At 35.0% G+C, this 18,728-nt stretch overlaps 2 protein-coding genes across 3 annotated transcripts; one reads left to right on the top strand and one right to left on the bottom strand.

Moving 5' to 3' along the window:
• Positions 1-2,994: 2,994 nt before the first annotated feature.
• On the top strand, positions 2,995-8,186 carry LOC142530163 (RNA-binding protein BRN1-like). Of its 2 annotated transcripts, none has more exons than XM_075635959.1 (9): positions 2,995-3,311; positions 3,452-3,534; positions 4,927-4,978; positions 5,138-5,263; positions 5,349-5,428; positions 6,812-6,994; positions 7,155-7,494; positions 7,588-7,734; positions 7,811-8,186. In XM_075635959.1, exons 1-9 carry the CDS (start codon positions 3,164-3,166, stop codon positions 7,936-7,938), a joined length of 1,287 nt encoding a protein of 428 aa, XP_075492074.1. In that variant the 5' UTR covers positions 2,995-3,163; the 3' UTR covers positions 7,939-8,186. The 2 variants fall into 2 exon arrangements, with proteins under 2 accessions (XP_075492074.1, XP_075492075.1); XM_075635960.1 differs by having other exon boundaries at positions 2,996-3,311; positions 7,591-7,734.
• A 3,960-nt stretch (positions 8,187-12,146) lies between these two features.
• On the bottom strand, positions 12,147-15,181 carry LOC142530057 (rho GTPase-activating protein 2-like). Its single transcript, XM_075635818.1, has 4 exons — positions 14,731-15,181; positions 13,379-13,499; positions 12,923-13,276; positions 12,147-12,823 (listed from the first exon to the last, which is right to left on the bottom strand). The coding sequence occupies exons 1-4, from the start codon at positions 15,048-15,050 to the stop codon at positions 12,302-12,304; spliced, it is 1,317 nt and encodes a 438-aa protein (XP_075491933.1). The 5' UTR covers positions 15,051-15,181; the 3' UTR covers positions 12,147-12,301.
• Between the last annotated feature and the right edge of the window lie 3,547 nt (positions 15,182-18,728).

The following is an 18,728-nucleotide window of genomic DNA, read 5'->3' as shown; positions in this document are numbered from 1 at the left end:
TGGTCTTCTCAGACTTAACTAAATATACATTATTACGTACAAAATTAAATGACTTGGTAGTATATAGGAATACCGAATTAGCCGAAACATAGTATATCGAAATCAAGTTAATGGAATTAACAAAATCATAAGTACGAGTGAGAAGAAGTTTCTAAGTTCGTTTAACGTATCTATGTTCTCGATAATTCCCTAATCAAGCCATCTTAATGAATATTAATCAACTTAAATAATTGTTCTCATCTAAAATATGTGATATATGTAACTATATAGTTTTGATATTTTGAGCCACTTTTATTGGATATTTCATAGGCCACAAAATATTATGTGAACATTATAAAAAATTTAATACAAAATGACGTGACATTTCACAATATATTTATATAAACATTTTGCGAGGTCTGTAATATATTCAACGAAAGACATTCAAAATATCATATATGTATGTATATATATATCTCATAAAATATTATATTTATGAATGACTCAAATAAAATATATATTATAAAATTGATTCATTAGATCGTCCTTGCATGACTTTTTCGTGAGTATATATAGTAAATAAACGAAATTATAATAAATAGATGTACTTTGACAATGTCAAAGTGGAAGTGTGACAAGATAAGATGACAGTTGGGCCGAGAATTGGATTCAATTTTTAATAATTTATTATTATTGGATGGTGGATTGGGCGGACAGGCTGGCAACCTTAACATTAACCCCTACTTCAGAGGGATATCTACCAATATGCCCTTCCCGTTGACTTGGTGAGATACCGTAAATAATTAATAAATTTGAATCTTACAACACGAGTTTGTCTTCATATTCACAAAACTAGATCCCACATTTGCTATCTTCAATCTTTTTCTTTGAGGTAAATCATGTTGTAAATAATTTATGTGAGACGGTCTCACGAATCGTATTGTGTGAGACAGATATTTTATTTGAGTCACTCATAAAAAAATGTTACTTTTTATGATTAGAGTATTATTTTTTATTGTGGATATCGATAGGGTCAGGGGCGAAACCACTCTATTTTTCACCCGGGCTTTAGCCTGGGTGGTCCAAAAAAATTTTAAAAATTTTATATGTAAAATTTTGTATAATTTTGGATAAATTTGATATTAGCCCGGGTATATCAATTTAAAATATTAAAAGATTTTAGAGTTTAAAATTCTAGCCCGGGTAGAATCGGATTCATGGCTCCCCCACTGGGTAGGGTTGACCCGTCTCACATATAAATATTCGTGAGATCGTCTCACAAGAGACCTACTCAATGATGTGAATGATGAGAAAAACGAGATTTTAGGCGTGACTTTGCGGTTTTTATGTTCGAAAACTTAGAGATACTCGCATAGAATTTGCACCGAATAGACAAGAAATAATATCTTTGAAAAGACTAAAGAGAATTTGAAGGTGAGAGGCTCTTGAAATTCAAAAATGTTGCTGCTGCTGCAAGGGGTGGGGCGGCCGAAGTAGGGAGATAAAGTTTAGGATTTAATTGTAGTGTTTAAGTCAATATATTAAGTGCTAATGAGTTCTTAATTAAAAACAAAGAGATTAGAAAGATTTTAGGCTCGTTAAGTAATAATATAATCCCACTAAGTCCAAAAATACTCTCGAAAAATATTTCGTTTAGGTACGTTTTTTAAAATATTGTCTGAATCCTCAAAAAATTCTCCGACTTACTAAAATTTACGTACATGTTTAAAATATGACCCTACGAGTAAAAATATCCAACCAAGACCCATTTTCGAAAATCACACTTATTTACATCATTTATTAAATAATTAAAACTAATTATTTAATAAAAATATTTTTCCTTAATTATCTCATGTCTTCGTTCTTTTTTCGAGAGCGAAATACTACTGAAAGCCCTAACACGTGAAACTTTAATGAACAATGCAATAAACCACATATCTATGCGATAATTATGTATTTAATGCTTTAAAATAATTAAACATATATTTTAATAAAAAATATAGATTGTTTGCAGTCAAGTTACGTATTCGAATTTTTTAGATCTTACAGATTATATAGATGATAGTGATTATACTAACTATAAAATTACATACTTATCTCGTTGTCTTATTTTTGGTACAATATATTTTGTTAGAGAAAAATATAAAATTTTATAATTTAAAATGTTTTGTACTTGTCAACATTGATGACAGAAAACCACATTTTAACTTCATTTTAAGACAATAGATTATGAGCATGATTATTGATCCTCTTTTGTGAGAATTGCTTTTTTCAACAAAAATTTTTTCCCAAAGGATAAAAAATATTTCTAAAAACATTATGCTTGGCTAGAGAAATTATTTAAATAAAAGTAGTTAAAATACCAAAATCCAAAAGCCATAGAATCTCGATTCTATACCTTTTTTTGTACTTTTTTTTGGGGGGAAAATTATACCACCCACAGTAAAAAAGATAATGCTTTCAAAATAATAATAATAATAATAATAATAATAATAATAGTAATAATAATAAAATGTAATATAATATACTGTGTTTTATATTGGGAGCCTTGAATTTAAATTTTAATTTGACCTATTATATCTTTCAACCCAATGATCGATGATTTTCACATATTATTTTCCATACGCTACTATCTTATTATGATAATACTAAATGCAATTTTTTTTATCAACTATTTGTTTTTGTATTTTTATTTTTAGTTTGGAACTAACTATATATATATTTTTTTGTTGTCAATATTTGGAATTCTATGTATTTTTTAGACAAATTTAATAATTAATATTTTAAAATATTTTACAAATTTAAAATAAAAAATAATAATAGTGGGTCCCATTGATGCAGTATTAGTACACACATCAGTCCGAATCTATTATTACAGTGAGCTTAGTCAACCGCCGACTTTATCCGTTTTGGGCTAAACCGTTGCACAGAAACCCGAAAGTAGTGGCATGTCGTAATTAAATACCACGTACGAGGTCAATTGCACTCCTTCCAATCATAATAAATTCACTCAAGATCCCAAATTTGCCATCACATAATTCCCAATTCCCCCTTCGTTACAAGCGAAGACTGCCCACAACGAAGAACAAAGCGGAAAACTCGGCGAGATTGGGATCACACATCGAATATTTGAAGAGATTTTGGGAGAAAATCGAGGTATTGTGGAGAGGGGGCGCGGACGTCAATGGCGGAAGCTGAGCAGAGCGTGAAGCTCTTTGTTGGTCAAGTGCCGAAGCACCTGACAGAGTCGCAGCTCCTCGCAATGTTCAGGGAATTCGCGATCGTGGACGAGGTCAACATAATCAAAGAGAAGGAGACGCGTGCTTCGCGAGGTTTGTTTTTTTTTTTGTTTTTAGAGACTCGTTGCATGCTGGGTTTGATCTTTGTTTTGGTGGATCGGATTGTGTGGTTCTGAGCCTCTTTGGGGGGATTTATGGTTTTAAAACCCTGATTTTCTTTGTGTTTGAATTAGGGTGTTGTTTTGTTATATGTCCTTCGAGAGATGAAGCGGACAAGGCTGTCGCTGCGTGCCATAACAAGAAGACGCTGCCTGGGGTTAGTGTAATTTTGTTAGTGTGCGTTACTATCACACAGATTGGACAATGTGTTTGAGTACACTTGGTAAAAAATGTTGATTGACTTGGTGTAATGTAGAATTTAGTTACTGACTAGCTATGCATGAATGGTTTTGATTAGGGTTGTCTTACTTGATTGTGCTTTGGTGGAATTGATGGTTTCTTGAAATAAATGGCTGCTCGTTTTTTTTCGTAGGCAAGATCTTATGAAGATAGAAATTAACAGTGCAGTGAGAAAGTAGATTATTATTGTTTTTAAAAATTTTCATAGGAAAGAAGCAGAGATCAAGGTTATCAGGTGAAGTTATTTCATGCATCGGTGCTGAAGTTTATAACTGCTAGTAGAATTCTTTTAATGTGTTGTGCTAAGGTTCGTTGAATTTTAAGAGTAAGAATTCACACCGGACTCTAGAAAGCTCTCTGCTAATTTAGTTGTGATTTTATTCTCTGTGATAATTTGCAAGATCCCAATCCATGGATTGGATTTTCACCTTGCATCTGGTTGAGGGGAATCAGGTGAAATTTCAGGATCTGTCGCTACAAGATGGAGTTATTTTTGGGAATAAATTGGAAGTGATATCAGATTCGCATGGAAGGATTTAAAATATTGATTCTAAGTGAGCTGGAACTTGTGCAATTTTAGTGGTTACGCAATGAAATTGGAAAATAACAATTAATTCTGATTTTTGGTTAAATTTAGATGAAAACTGATTTTAGGGATCAGTTTTTGTTGGAGAGACGGGATATAATTTAGAATTTATGGTACAAATTAGTAACTTTTTATATTCATAAAGTTGCATACAAACCCCTTGACTCTACTAATTACTATAGCTATTGATGAGTTCAACTAATTCCTTGAGTATAGATGCATATTTTGTACACGAGCATGTGAAAGTTCAATAGACCCAACAATAACAAGATATTTATAAGACATACAAACCCAATTAAATAAATCAAATTTCAGTTTATGGACATCTAGCAATGTCTTATCCTATCCTCATTTTACTGTTCATGTCGAATATATTCTATTTAAGCTTTAAATTTTTGTCAGTGGGTTCTGTCGACATGACACGTCTTGAAATTGGTTGTAGGTTGATTATTTTTATAGGTTCAGTGAATCATTGGACATATATATGAGCCATTCGATTTGGATTTCCCCATACATATGCTGGATAAGCAAATGTGATGATATTTTTTAAAGATAAACTTTGTTTTTCCAATTTGGAAATGTTGACCTTATTGCATATCTGCTTCCTTTTTTTGATATTGCATGGATTGTTGATTATGAAATTTCTTGTAGTGTACGATATTGCCTGGCATGCATTGTCGTCATTTTCATCTGATGATGATGTGTTCTCTTTGTCCAATTCAGGCATCTAGTCCGTTGCAAGTTAAATACGCCGATGGAGAGTTAGAAAGACTAGGTGAAATGTGATTTTATTTTTCCTTTACTTTTTTTTTGAATAAAAGATTCCTGTCGATTATGGTAATGCTAATTTTTTCACTGTTTGATATAAAAAAATTTCATTATTCTTTCCTGCATTGTTATTCTATGCTGTTTCTTATTTTAATCAAAATTTCAGAGCACAAGTTATTTATTGGTATGCTCCCAAAAAATATCTCCGATGCTGATGTCTTGACTCTATTTTCGGAATATGGAGGGATAAAAGACTTGCAAATTCTTAGAGGTTCCCAGCAAACTAGCAAAGGTGAATTGGATATTTTTTTCTGTTAGCTTCTGTAGTATACACATTCATCCTGTGAAATCCTAATCCAGGAACTTGTTTGTCGTAGGTTGTGCTTTCCTTAAGTTTGAGACAAAAGAACAAGCACTTTCAGCCATTGAAGCCCTCAATGGAAAGCACAAAATGGAGGTTTGTTTCAGTACAAATTTGATGTTTATCTCACACACAAAAAATTGCGATGTCGAATTCATTTTATTGTGCATTTTGCATATTGCATATGAAAAACTGATTGGTATCCTTGATAAAGCATCTGGTAGATAAGTTTAAAGCTCCACCATTGGTTCCTAAACCGGGAAAGTACAGGACTTCCTTGTTTTGTTTTGTTTCGAGAGTTTAGAGGAAGTAAAATATGTGTGTGGTTTTATTTTTGGGAAAATATTTTTCTTATTATACAAGCCAAATTGTTCCAGAAATTGTCAGAATTATTTTAATATTTTAAAATGTTGTATTTGGAGTAATAAATATAATACTAAATAACAATAGGTATTTTTGGAAGTGAAATAGTTATGTTGGAGATCCAAGGTGGATGGAATTAGGGATGTAAACGAACCAAACTGTTCGTGAGCTATTCGAAGCTCGATTCGATAAAAGCTCGTTTGAGCTCGTTTAATGAGGCTCGTTAAGATAAACAAACCAAACTCAAGCTTTACAGTATTCGGCTCGTTAGCTCGTGAACATGTTCGTTGGTAAGTTCATGAGTAATCTTTTAGATGAAAAAATAATAGTTTTGATATATGATTTATTAATTTTGCATATTATTTATGAAATATATAGAAAAATCTATTAAATATATTTATTATAATAAATTTACAAATTTTAATGAGAATAATATATTTTTCTTTAAATATATAATTTACTTTTTAATTAATTTAATAAAAATTTAAATGTATAATTCATATTTATTAAGCTTGTTTAGGCTCGATAAAGGTTTGAATAAGCTCGTGAGCAATGCATATATTCGTTAAATAAAGCTCGAGCTCGGCTCGATTATAAACGAACCAAGCTCAAACATTCAAGAGTTCGGCTCGGCTCGACTCGATTACATCCCTAGATGGAATATTTATTTTGGGGAAAGAAAATAAAAGTATATGATAGTGCTTCTCTTTATTTTAGAGGACTGAAAGTTGTTCCCTATAAACAAGAACGGACAAGGCATTAATTTTTTGTTTTTTGTTTTATTTTGATGTCAAATTCTTCTATCTAGAATTAACATAAGAGGATGGTTCAGGGAAAAAATTTAACATAAGAGGAAAGTACATTTGGGGTTCTTCGGATTTGATGGCTTCTCACACTATTTGTCGATAATTCGTTTTATATTTATTTTTGACACTTACGGTAAGAGGGACTCAAATTTGGTACCTTGCATATATTTGTGGGTGGTGCTGTACAACGTAGAAGCTGCTGGCATAGTATTTCTCAGTCGAGTAAAAGTGAATGTCCCCCAAAAAAATTAGTAAAGCATCACTGGTCGATTTGATTGTATAAATTCTAATATTGTTGGTTATTTAATAGGGCTCAACTGTTCCTTTGGTAGTCAAGTGGGCTGATACCGAAAAGGAAAGACAGTCACGGAGGGCTCAGAAGGCGCTGTCGCAGACATCGAATCCGCTTAGTGCTGATTCCAGGCAGCATCCTTCTTTATTTGGTGCCTTGCCGATGGGATATATGCCACCATATAATGGATATGGGTATCAGGTTTTTGTATTCTATGTTTGGAAAAGGATTGAATTGTTTAACACAACTTTTTATGATGTCTTTACTTAATAAATTTTTCTACTTAATGGACTACTTTTCTCCTTTTGGCACTTCTTGTCGCTGAAGGTACATTTACATCAATTTATGCTCGCCTTTGTAGACTCCGGGGACTTATGGACTCATGCAGTATCGGCTACCACAATTGCAGAATCAACATGCTTTCCACAATCTGATTCCACCTTTAAACCAGGGAAATGCGACACGTGGAGTCACACCTGACCCTTCATCTGGAATGACCCCAAGAAATTACATGTCCACCCCCAGCTATGTAGGATCTACTTATCCAGCAATTCCAGGAGTTCAATATCCTATGGCATATCCCGGAGGAATTATGGGCAATCAGCCTTTAGGGGGGCCCACCGGACCTCTATCACCTACTACCACAAACAGTCAATCTGCAGCATCTTCAAGTGTCAATACAAGTTCTGGTCAGATTGAAGGTGTGGTTGGAATTTTATTCAAGAATCTTATCTGCTTTATTATTTTTTAAATATAGTACACAAGATAATTGTTTCTTCTTATGGATTTTGAAGCAGGTCCACCAGGAGCTAATTTATTCATTTACCACATTCCCCAAGAATTTGGTGATGACGATCTGGCAAATGCCTTTCAACGTTTTGGTAGAGTAGTGAGTGCCAAAGTTTTCATCGACAAAGCAACCGGAGTCAGCAAATGTTTTGGTATAAACTTTCTGCGTTGCAAATAATTATATTCAAATAATGCTCATGCTTTAATTATAATTTCTTATATCTGCAGGTTTTGTTAGCTACGATTCGCCAGCTGCAGCGGAGAATGCGATTAACATGATGAATGGCTTCCAATTAGGTGGCAAAAAATTGAAGGTTCAGCTTAAAAGAGACAATAAGCAAAACAAATCTTTTTAATTTCATGTTCATCCACGGACGAGCGTGAACCACCTTGCGCGATCTCAGAATATGGAACCTGCTAATGAGGTGGATCAACGGTAATCCCACTTTTGTTCCATAGTCCATATTTGTAGGACTGATGTCCCAGAAACCTGTAATCCTTGAGGAATTTTGGGCCACTGTACTTGTAATATGTAACATGAACACCAAATCAGACATACTATTGATTTATTGATTTTATTAATTTTTAGTCTTCTTTTTAGCATGATTTCGTTGTCTGCGTCGGTGGATTTTTCTTATGATAACGCTGTATCTTTGCCCTATTGTTGAGGCTCTTTTTAAATTTACTTTTTTTCTATTACATCTTCTGCCTTTTCTCCTGATTTTGTATCCTGTTTTATAGCAGCCAGCGCAGCCGTCAAAATATGGGGAAAAAATGCACAAGTTGCTTGCCAGCAAAAATGTCGGAAATATTCTCTCAAAAAAATGCCATAAATATTAAATATCAATGTAGTATTTAATTTGAATTTGGCGTGCGCGAGAATAGCAAAGGTCCACATTAATTTGCTTCTAGCAGAACCTTCTGCGGCAGTCATTCTAGAATCGATTGTGTTAGCATTAACAGCTTATTATTAGATTAAAAATTATATTTATTAGTCAATTTATAATTTATTTTTTCATATTTATGACAGCATATAATGCATCTATTTAGATGTTAATAGATCGAGTTATTAGATTCATGAGTTCGATGAAGTACGTGTCTATTTACTCATATTGTCTTGTATCCTTTAAATATCAGTTTTAATATTTTTCTATCGTTGATCATATTCCTAGCAAAGACATTATGATCTATTAAGATATAGCATCATTTTTTTATGGTTCACCTAACCAACCAGATCAGACGACGCAATGTCAACAGCTTGCCTGACAAAAACTTCTTAGAGACCGTCTAAATTTTACTCTCGGCTCATTCAAATTTAACCCAACAAATGGACACCTCATCAAATGGTAACCTAGCCACACAGATATATATTATTTTTTCTCAACATAATCATTGTTTTTAATTTAAAATTTACAACAATTGTTATATTATAATACGAGAATTAAACACCATAATATATAATTAAAAATATCACATGTATAACTATTATCCACACAAATATCGAGTTTAAAAAATAATCAGTGATGAGTGTGCACAAATTGTTATATATTTGAGTTTTGACATACATAACTAAAATGAAAATGATTACCGAGCATACTTTTTCATGGCACATATAATCCCATGAAATTCTTTCACTTTACCATATCTAATTATTTACATGGTTAGAGTAGTCGATTTCTCTGGAAGACACACATATTCCCATTTGTCAATATTTTGTAGGCAGGCGTCATATCTAATTTTTCATTCACGTTTAAAGTCGAGCAATCACTAGACTCGTGTCTTCACTAGATCGATGGGGGATGAACGCCGAGTTGATATATCATCCTATTAGGCGTCGAATGTCTTACATGTTAGCCCGATATTTTCGAAGACATCAATATATTAGGTTGTGCTTGAGTTAATATATTTGATATTATGAATTCTAAATATATTTATTTTAAATTTGTTGACGGATAAATTATTAGTGAATTTCAAATTCATACGATATCAAATAATACATTTTTTTTTATGAAGTGGTAAACCACAACTATTACTCTTCCTTTAACTTACTTGGATGTATAAATTCAAATGAGTTTTAAATCCACGGCATATCAAATTATACCATTAAAATAATAATCACGTTTGATTTTAAATTAATCAATCTAAATACAACCTAACATATAAATAATCAAGTAGGCTTTGTCAAAACTTTTAATTTCAATACTAAAAACAAAAACAAAAAAACTTTTACTTTCAAGTTCAACTCGAAGACATAATAACTTATTTACAACTTGATTGAATTTATTTCATTGTTTGCTCACGTTAATGATAATAATATTAATCTATATTATTATATAAAGAATTTTTCATTTATAAAACTTCATTTTTTTTTCTTTCTTAAATTCTCATAAACCAATATTTTTCCTCAAAATTATTATTACGACTTATTTTTAATATTACATCTCTCAGATTGTAGTATCACTCATCAATAATTTGTATTAATTATTATTAAATTAGACATAAAATTTTTTTAAAAAAAATCTTATATAATACTTGTGCAAATAATAAAAAGAGCCCCCAAACGTAACCTAAACAAACAAACAGGAAACGCACTTCATTGGATCACCAAAGTGTCAAAACAAGACAGCCTATCCCACGCCTTTACCTCTCATTTTCTTCACCAATCCGCACACACACACATATATAGGTATATATGCACGAATGAATTAAGGTTATTTCTTCAATTGATGCATTTTGATCACCATGAATTGGGGAAGAGTTTCGTGTGATGCATCTACTTACATGTTATTCGAGGCGAGCGGCGATTCCGAGGTCGAATGTGTTGATGTCATCATCGGCGATGCATCTGAGGCGGAATCGGAAGACGACGCGATGTCCTGCAGCGATGGATCATCGCCTGACTACGCGTATGTGCAGCTCGAGGTTGACGCGGCGGATGGAGGCATCTTTGGTTTCAATAGCGAGGATTATGATAATGTCGGCGGATGTTTTGGTAGTCAGCAGGACGATCGAGGAGAACGCCGTGACGGCGATAGTGACGAAGAGGACGGCGTGGTTGATCAATGTTGCGGGGGAAGGACGGCGGTGACGCCGCCGGAGGACCTCGTGGGGAAGGCGAAGGGTGAGGTGGACGACTCGAGAGTTGGGAGAGAGAATGATCGGCTTTTCTGGGAAGCTTGTTTGCAATCTTAAAAACAACAAAACAAATTTATTATTATTTTTTGGGTGTTTTTTGAGATTCAAAAAATAAGGAATATCTGGAAATTTGATGATATACATGCATGTATACATATAGAATATTTGGTTTACTGAAAAGCAACACTTAAATAGTGATCATTGTAATGTGCACATAGAAACTGTGAAGATACTGGTTTTTTTAGCAGTAGTTAAAGCTTCTCGTTATTATTAGTACATAAATATATGTTTGTTTTCACCAACACAAATGCGATACATTACATTAATATTTGTTCTTGTAATTGTTTTACTAAAATTTGATGATAAAGTAGAAATTCTGAATTAATCTATGTATATTTAAGTCCGTAAAAACTTTATATATTATCATGAGATAATTTTGTTAAATGAGTTTCTAATTCGATCATACATATGAAAAAGTATGTTTGAATCCGATTCATATATTTTCTAGTCGGACGTCTTTTACGACATTAGAATGGATTCACCTTTAAACAAAATCCTCTTCACGATTTTTCGAACATATACGTTCGAGCGGTTCATGTGATCGTCACTCGCGATTTCACAATGCGAGATTTTTTTGCTGCATAAAATATCATTGCATGTGATATATCCCAAAAATACTATACAACCGGAAAATTTCGAATGCAATCACGTACGTTTACAAAAAAAAAAAATTTATTTAATTTAAATATTGTTATATTATACATAAAATTTTCTATGTCCATCATGTCGATCCACCCGTCCCACCATCTAAAAAAAAAAACTAAACTCGGTCCGTCGTATTTTTTCATTTTGACATGTCTAACAAAAACAATTATTTCACAATCAATTAAATAAAATAAGCATAGATGCCGAGGCAAGAGGCAACCTCGCTAGATTGGTCGGTATCTAACAGTGATATTTTAATTACGAGTTTTTAGAGTAATTAAAATTGACATTATTCTAAAGGACTCGTAATTAATCACTGGCGCGTTGAGATAGATTCATTAATTATTGCTTTTTCTAAACGACATCAATCACTTGCCGTCATTCGAACACAGACGTGTGTGTTTGCATATTGATCGTTTTCAAAGTACATTTGTACACTCAAATTTGACCAAAAATTAAATATATTTAATTATAAATAATTTGGCATATATGTAATCTAAAATTACAGAACTGGCATTATGATACCAGATTCAAGTGAGTTCTGGAGATTCTTGGGTCATCCGCATAGAGTGTGGACAATCAAAACAATTACGCTAGGTATCCAATGCAGTCAATTTTCGTTTGAGGAAAGTTTTTGAACATACGAAATTGTTATATCATATATATTCGTGTATAGCACAAAATAAACAAGAGGACTTCATTCCGAGCAAAAGGCACTAATTCAGCCCTGAACTGAAACAATCAGATTAAAATCAACCCATTGCATGTCTTATGAATCCTAAGCTTTAGCACAGAAATTTACAGAATTGGCATTCCCAAAAATTTTGCTAGTTAGTCACAGATTCTCTGCATGGTTGTCTTCCGTAGCAATGTTGCCATTCACGTTTCTCGAGTCCATTTTATGGAAACTGAACGTGTTTTTGAATCTTCACCATTACTCATGCTACGTCGAGAACTCTCTACTCTGTCACCGGACGATGTGAGACGAGAATCTGCAATGAACGTGGAATTACTAGTGAGACTCGTATTCTCTCTACACAAAATACCTTCGACTCGTTTCCTGAAGCCATTTTTGGCGGTCTCGTTCTCATCCAGCTGTCTCAGGAAATTCTCTTCTATTTCGCTCAATGACTCGACTTCGCATTTTTCTTCACTACATGGGCTGTACAGAGCTCCCGAGTCATCATCTGAGGCCTCCGGGGTAGGTTCGCGGCTAGTTTCCATCTCATGTCGAGTGTCGTACTTGCCATCAGTTTGCCTATCCAAAAACTGAGACGACAACAAGGGTGAATGTCCTTCCCCAGCAGCCTCCTCACGTTGACGCAGTGTTCTAACTATCAATGTCTTCAATAAGTTCATCACTTGAACTGCATGCATGAGAGCCGTTAATGGATCCAACATCTAGCAGAAGACCACATAAAATAGAAGGGATCGGTCAGTTTAGGTAGTAATTAATGGATCAGAATTTGAAGGTAAACGTCAATGGTTTCCTTGGATAACCTGAGTCATGTTTGGAGCAAAAACCATAGCGATATTTCTTGCATTCATTTTGTTAAATTCTTCTAGCTCAACAACATCAGCCATGAGATCAATTGCCCAGCCAAGAAGTGCTTTCTCGGTTGGTTTTAGCTTCTTAACAAGCTCCACACAGTCGTCCTCTTCCACACTGCATTGCAAAACGTGCTCATGCGAAAGCCCATCAAGAACACCCGATGGGAGCTCCCGAAACCAGGCTTTGATCAAACCTGCCAAGCAGTGGACTTCAATGTCTTCGGGTACAATGCCCCGGTTGAGCTGGTCTCTGACATGTCTCTCTTGGCTATTCTCCGGGTTTATCCGAAAAATTCCCTCAGACTACAAAGATTTCAAATACATATGTTAAGCTCTTAAAGGTTAAAACCAAAGTATCACGATCAGAGAAACGTTTGGCATGAATTGAAGTCAATGTCAGCTCACCTCGAGACCACCTTGTGCATATAGTCTTTCCTGCATTAAGAGCAGAATAGTTGGGACACTGTTGCCTCGTGCGTCATACGAGCATTGCATGGAGTCTGCGGAGACTCCGAATACACTGACACTGCAAAATTTAATCCAAGAAGCCTGTAACTTGCCAAATATAAACTTCTAACAAACCATCAATCTTTGCTTTGAAAATATCATCTCATTCACAGCAAGTCGTAGTATTTGGATATGGCAACAGTGCCAGATTAAATTAAAGATACAGGACGTACAGATGCATGCATCAACCATTAATTCCTCCCCTTATCAGAAAAAATGCTTACTCAATTCAGTAACTAATCAAACCTTTCGTGGTCCTCGAAGACATGAAACTTTTGTTTCTGCAATTCCCACTGGGTTAATATCTTAGGAAAATAACTTGATGCGGAAAATATATTTCGGTAATATTAAAAGTAAATTTTATTTTTTCACATGTGGGAAAACAACCTTGCTCAGCATCTGCTAGTACTAGTTAGTAGCTTTCAGGAGTCGTTGAATCTTTTAAGGTACAATTTACTGGCTTCATGAGGTCCGCTTTTCATTTCCACCTACCTATCTAATGGGTTGTAATTATGATTAGCCAATCTTTATTCATGTTCCATTGGGAGTTGGAAAAGTTAAAATAGATAAGGATTGCTAACTGTTTCATTAATTTATATTCATTATTTCTTATCAAGTACACGATATCTGATAGAAAAGCTACAAGCCAATTAAAATTATGCATGAACAAATCCAATTTAAGGATTTCAAGATAAAATCAAAATAAATCAAATAGGATCTAAAGCATGTCATATTTTTTCGGCCAAAAACCGCATAGGCAATTCTAGATCCAAATTTACGGCCAAAATTCAATGCCAACAGAGGCAACATCATCAGTCTAAAAAATTCAAATTCTTGGAATGTTGAAGTATCCAAGTATTAGTTTCTCGACCCAGAAATCACGAAATTTAAATATAAATTTTGCTACCTCCTTCTATCCGTCGGTTAATTACACATTTTCAAGCATTGGCTGGCAACCATAACCAACATGAAATTCTAGTTCTAACATCAAACACAAAAACAATAACCCAACAACTCTCTACATAGTGCCGCAGATCTAAACTCATTGAACACAAAAAATGGGGAAAAAACACATAGAATTCACCAAAAAATTGATTGGTGTCAGGGAAATTTTTAAAAATTAGGTAGCTCAGCACTCACCACAAAAATGAACGGGATTTCGATTTTTTTTTCATGGTACCCAAAAAACCGTAATATAAACAAATGGAAGACAGTTTAGAAGCATAAACCTGGAACAACTTTTGACATACCTAGCACTCGGAGCTTCACAGGGGACATCCACCTCAAACTCAACAGGCAGACCCAAAAAACCATGGAATCTGTCAAAAGTGACGTGGGTCAAGTGCTGAACATTTGTGGGCCACCCGATTTCCATGTGACGAACGGCGGATATCACCTCTCTCTCCGCCCTATACACACGGCAGGCTGACACCATGGACTTCCTCAAGCCCGATAGAATGAAGTCCAGCAGAGACAGCTGCTGGTCTTCCTGCTTCTCCCGCACCTCAGCCACCGTAGATTTCGAGCTCCTCCCCCCGCCGCCCCTCGTCAACATAACCACCCCGGTCATCTTTCTCTACCTAGAACGCCGTCGTTTTGCTCGAGATGAATGGTTTCAAATGAGGAAGCGGAAATATGTTCGGAAGTGCTATATATAATATGGGTTGCATTGAATATAGGTCAGTTGGCTTCTTTCTTATTTCGGGTTTGATGTGATATTTACTGTTCGTTCAAACGGCAGACTGACTTCTTGTTTCAAAATCTCTTGCTACCTTCATCTCTCTGCATTTTTTTTTAAATCCATACATGGATATAAATGTATCGAAAATTATATGATAAAAAATATGAATAAGTGTTATATTTAATAATATTCTAATGTTCGATATCATTAATCTATTTATTTTTTAAAAAAGAAAAATATTTTTCATTATTTCTCATATATTAAATTTGAAATGATAATAAACAAAATTATATTAATATATAATTAAAGTAATAATTTACGTTATAAGATAGAAGACTTTAAGTCAAAAACTAGTGTGATGTCGGCAGAATTTAATAGGTGAGGCCAACAAGTTGACAAATTTGAATTGAATTGGAAAAAGAAACGTACTGAAGGAAATTTCGTGGAATTTCAGATAACGCGTTTTTAACGCGTGTTCACACGGTCAAGAGGCTCTATAAATAGAGCTCACCCCTTCATTCTGAAATCATCCATTCTTCGAGTTTTCTCTCATCTTATAAGCATTTGAGTGCTTAGTTCTATAATATTTGTGAGGTGTTTTGTTCTCCTGTATTAAGAGAGTGCATGTTCTATTTGGAAACACAGCGAGTGAGTTGTACACCACAAAATATTATAGTGGAATTCTTTTTATCTTGCCCGTGCTTTTTACCCTAATAATTTTTAGGGGTTTTCCACGTAAATCTCGGTGTCCAGTTTATTCTTTATTTTCGGATTTTATTATCTCAAATTCCGCACATGAGACCAACAAGTGGTATCAGACCCTTGGTTTGAAATTTCTTAAAATTTTAAGTATGCTCTTTGGTGCAGCCTAGACTGATCTTCCACATCAGAAAATTTTTTTTGAGATTTTTTATTTAAGGCGGGATTAATTTTGTCCAGTCTACTAAATTGTTGTAGACATAATGGCGGGAATGTACGAGATAGCAAAGTTCAATGGAAACAATTTTATGCTGTGGAAAATAAAAATGCAAACAGTTTTAAGAAAGGAGAATTGCTTGGCGGCTATTGGAGATAGACCGGTGGAGATTACAGATGATGAAAAATGGAACGAGATGAATGATAATGATGTTGCCAATTTACACTTGGCTATAGCTGACGAAGTTTTGTCAAGTATCTCTGAGATAAAAACAGCAAAAGTTATCTGGAATACTCTGACAAAGATGTACGAGGTCAAGTCCCTACACAATATGATTTTTCTAAAAAGAAGGCTTTATACTCTTCGGATGGCGGAATCCTCATCGATGACCGATCATATCAATACACTAAATACTCTATTTGCCCAACTCACTTCCATGTGGCATAAAATAGGGGAAAATGAACGTGCGGAGCTTCTACTTCAAAGTCTACCAGATTCATATGATCAACTTATCATCAACATTACCAACAATATTCTTATGGGCTTTTTAAGATTCGACGATGTCTTAACTGCGATTCTCGGAGAAGAAAGCCGGCGCAAGAATAAGGAAGATAGGTTGGTAACCTCGAAGCAAGCATAAGCTTTACCGATGATAAGAGGAAGATTCATGGACCGTGACTCCAGTGGGAGCCAAAGGCGAGGTAGAACAAAGTCGAGAAGTAAGAATAAAAATATTTATTGCTTTAAATGTGGCGGTAAAGGGCACTTCAAGAAAGAGTGTACGATTATCAATAAAAGTTCTCAAGGAAATGTGGCTAGTACTTCAGGCAGTGGTGAAATATTATTCAGCGAAGCGACGACAGTTGCAGAAGGCAGACACAAATTTTGTGAAACATGGATTATGGATTCAGGTGCGACGTGGCACATGACGTCTCGGAGAGAATGGTTTGATCATTATGAACCAGTCTCAGGAGGATCTGTATTCATGGAAAATGATCATGTCTTGGAAATCGTTGGGGTCGGTACTATCAAAATTAAAATGTTTGATGGCACCATTCGCACCATACATGAGGTACGACATGTGAAAGGACTGACGAAAAATCTTTTGTCCTTGGGGCAATTGGATGACATCGGGTGCAAAACTCGTATCGAGAACGGAATCATGAAAATTGTGAAAGGCGCGCTTGTGGTTATGAAGGCGGAAAAGGTTGCTGCAAATTTGTATGTACTTTTGGGAGAAACACACAAAGAGGCAGAACTAGCTGTTGCATCAATTGGTTCACGAGAAGAATTAACAGTGTTATGGCATAGAAAGCTCGGGCATATGTCAGGACGGGGGTTGAAAATTCTCTCAGAACGGAAGCTGCTGTCGGGACTTACAAAAGTGTTACTACTCTTTTGTGAGCACTGTGTTACCAGTAAACAACACATATTAAAGTTTGGCACTTCTACTGCCAGGAGCAAAAGCATATTGGAGCTGATTCATTCAGATGTTTGGCAAGCACCGGTTGTATCCCTAGGAGGGGCGAGATACTTTGTCTCGTTAATTGATGATTTCTCTAGGAGATGTTGGGTATATCCAATCAAGAAGAAATCAGATATTTTCCAAGTCTTCAAAGATTTTAAAGCGCGGGTTGAACTTGATTCTGAAAAGAAAATCAAGTGTTTGAGGACTAACAATGGAGGAGAATATACCAGTGACGAATTTGATGCATATTGTCAACATAAGGGCATCAAAAGGCAATTCACGACGGCTTACACACCTCAACAGAATGGAGTGGCGGAGCGGATGAATAGAACCTTGTTGGACAGAACAAGAGCTATGTTGAGGACCGCGGGTCTAGAAAAGTCATTTTGGGCGGAAGCAGTCAAAACCGCTTGTTATATTATCAATCGTTCTCCTTCAGTGGCGATTGATCTGAAGACTCCGATGGAGATGTGGACTGGGAAGCCGACAGATTATTCTCATTTGCATACATTTGGAAGTCCGGTGTACGTTCTGTACAATGAGCAAGAAAGATCGAAGTTGGATTCGAAATCCAGAAAATGTATCTTCTTGGGTTATGCTGATGGAGTAAAGGAGTTTCGCTTGTGGGATCCTACTATTCACAAGCTTGTCATCAGCAGGGATGCTATCTTCGAGGAAGATAAAGTAAAGGGAGACAAAGGCACACCAAATTCAGAAACTACTATTTTTCAGGTGGAAAATAAGACGGACGAAGGTCAAGTTTCTTGTGAAGCGGTACCAGAGCACGAAGAATAAGAACATGTTGAGTCTGAGGTTTCTAATGTGAGGTAGTCAACTCGAGACAGAAGACCACCAGGTTGGCTTTCAGATTATGTCACTGAAAGTAACATTTCATATTGTCTATTATCAGAGAATGGTAAGCCATCGAGTTTCCACGAGGCTACTCAAAGCTCGAATGTATCTTTGTGGATGATAGCAATGCAGGAAAAGTTGGAGGCATGAGAAAGGAATAAAACTTGGGATCTTGTTACACTACCACGAGGAAGGAAAGCCATTGGAAACAGATGGGTCTATAAGATCAAGCGTGATGGCAATAACCAAGTGGAGCAGTATCGTGCTAGATTGGTGGTAAAAGCGTATGCTCAGAAAGAAGGCATTGACTTCAATGAGATATTTTCCCCTG

This window comes from Primulina tabacum, chromosome 16 (genome assembly GCF_025594145.1).
Source record: "Primulina tabacum isolate GXHZ01 chromosome 16, ASM2559414v2, whole genome shotgun sequence".
Taxonomy (NCBI): domain Eukaryota; kingdom Viridiplantae; phylum Streptophyta; class Magnoliopsida; order Lamiales; family Gesneriaceae; genus Primulina; species Primulina tabacum.
The sequence above is the reverse complement of the archived record's forward strand: the minus strand, read 5'-3'. Positions and strand labels throughout refer to the sequence as shown.

Bases quoted from the DNA above. Each gene is read 5' to 3' on its own strand.
- LOC142530163 (XM_075635959.1), top strand. From the start codon at position 3,164: ATGGCGGAAGCTGAGCAGAGCGTGAAGCTCTTTGTTGGTCAAGTGCCG. The intron at 5,429-6,811 runs GTTTGTTTCAGT...GTTATTTAATAG, and splicing joins ATGGAAAGCACAAAATGGAG to GGCTCAACTGTTCCTTTGGT. The intron at 7,735-7,810 runs GTATAAACTTTC...TTATATCTGCAG, and splicing joins CGGAGTCAGCAAATGTTTTG to GTTTTGTTAGCTACGATTCG.
- LOC142530057 (XM_075635818.1), bottom strand. From the start codon at position 15,050: ATGACCGGGGTGGTTATGTTGACGAGGGGCGGCGGGGGGAGGAGCTCG. The intron at 13,277-13,378 runs GTGAGCTGACAT...AAATCTTTGTAG, and splicing joins ATGCACAAGGTGGTCTCGAG to TCTGAGGGAATTTTTCGGAT. The intron at 12,824-12,922 runs GTTATCCAAGGA...GTCTTCTGCTAG, and splicing joins TTGCTCCAAACATGACTCAG to ATGTTGGATCCATTAACGGC.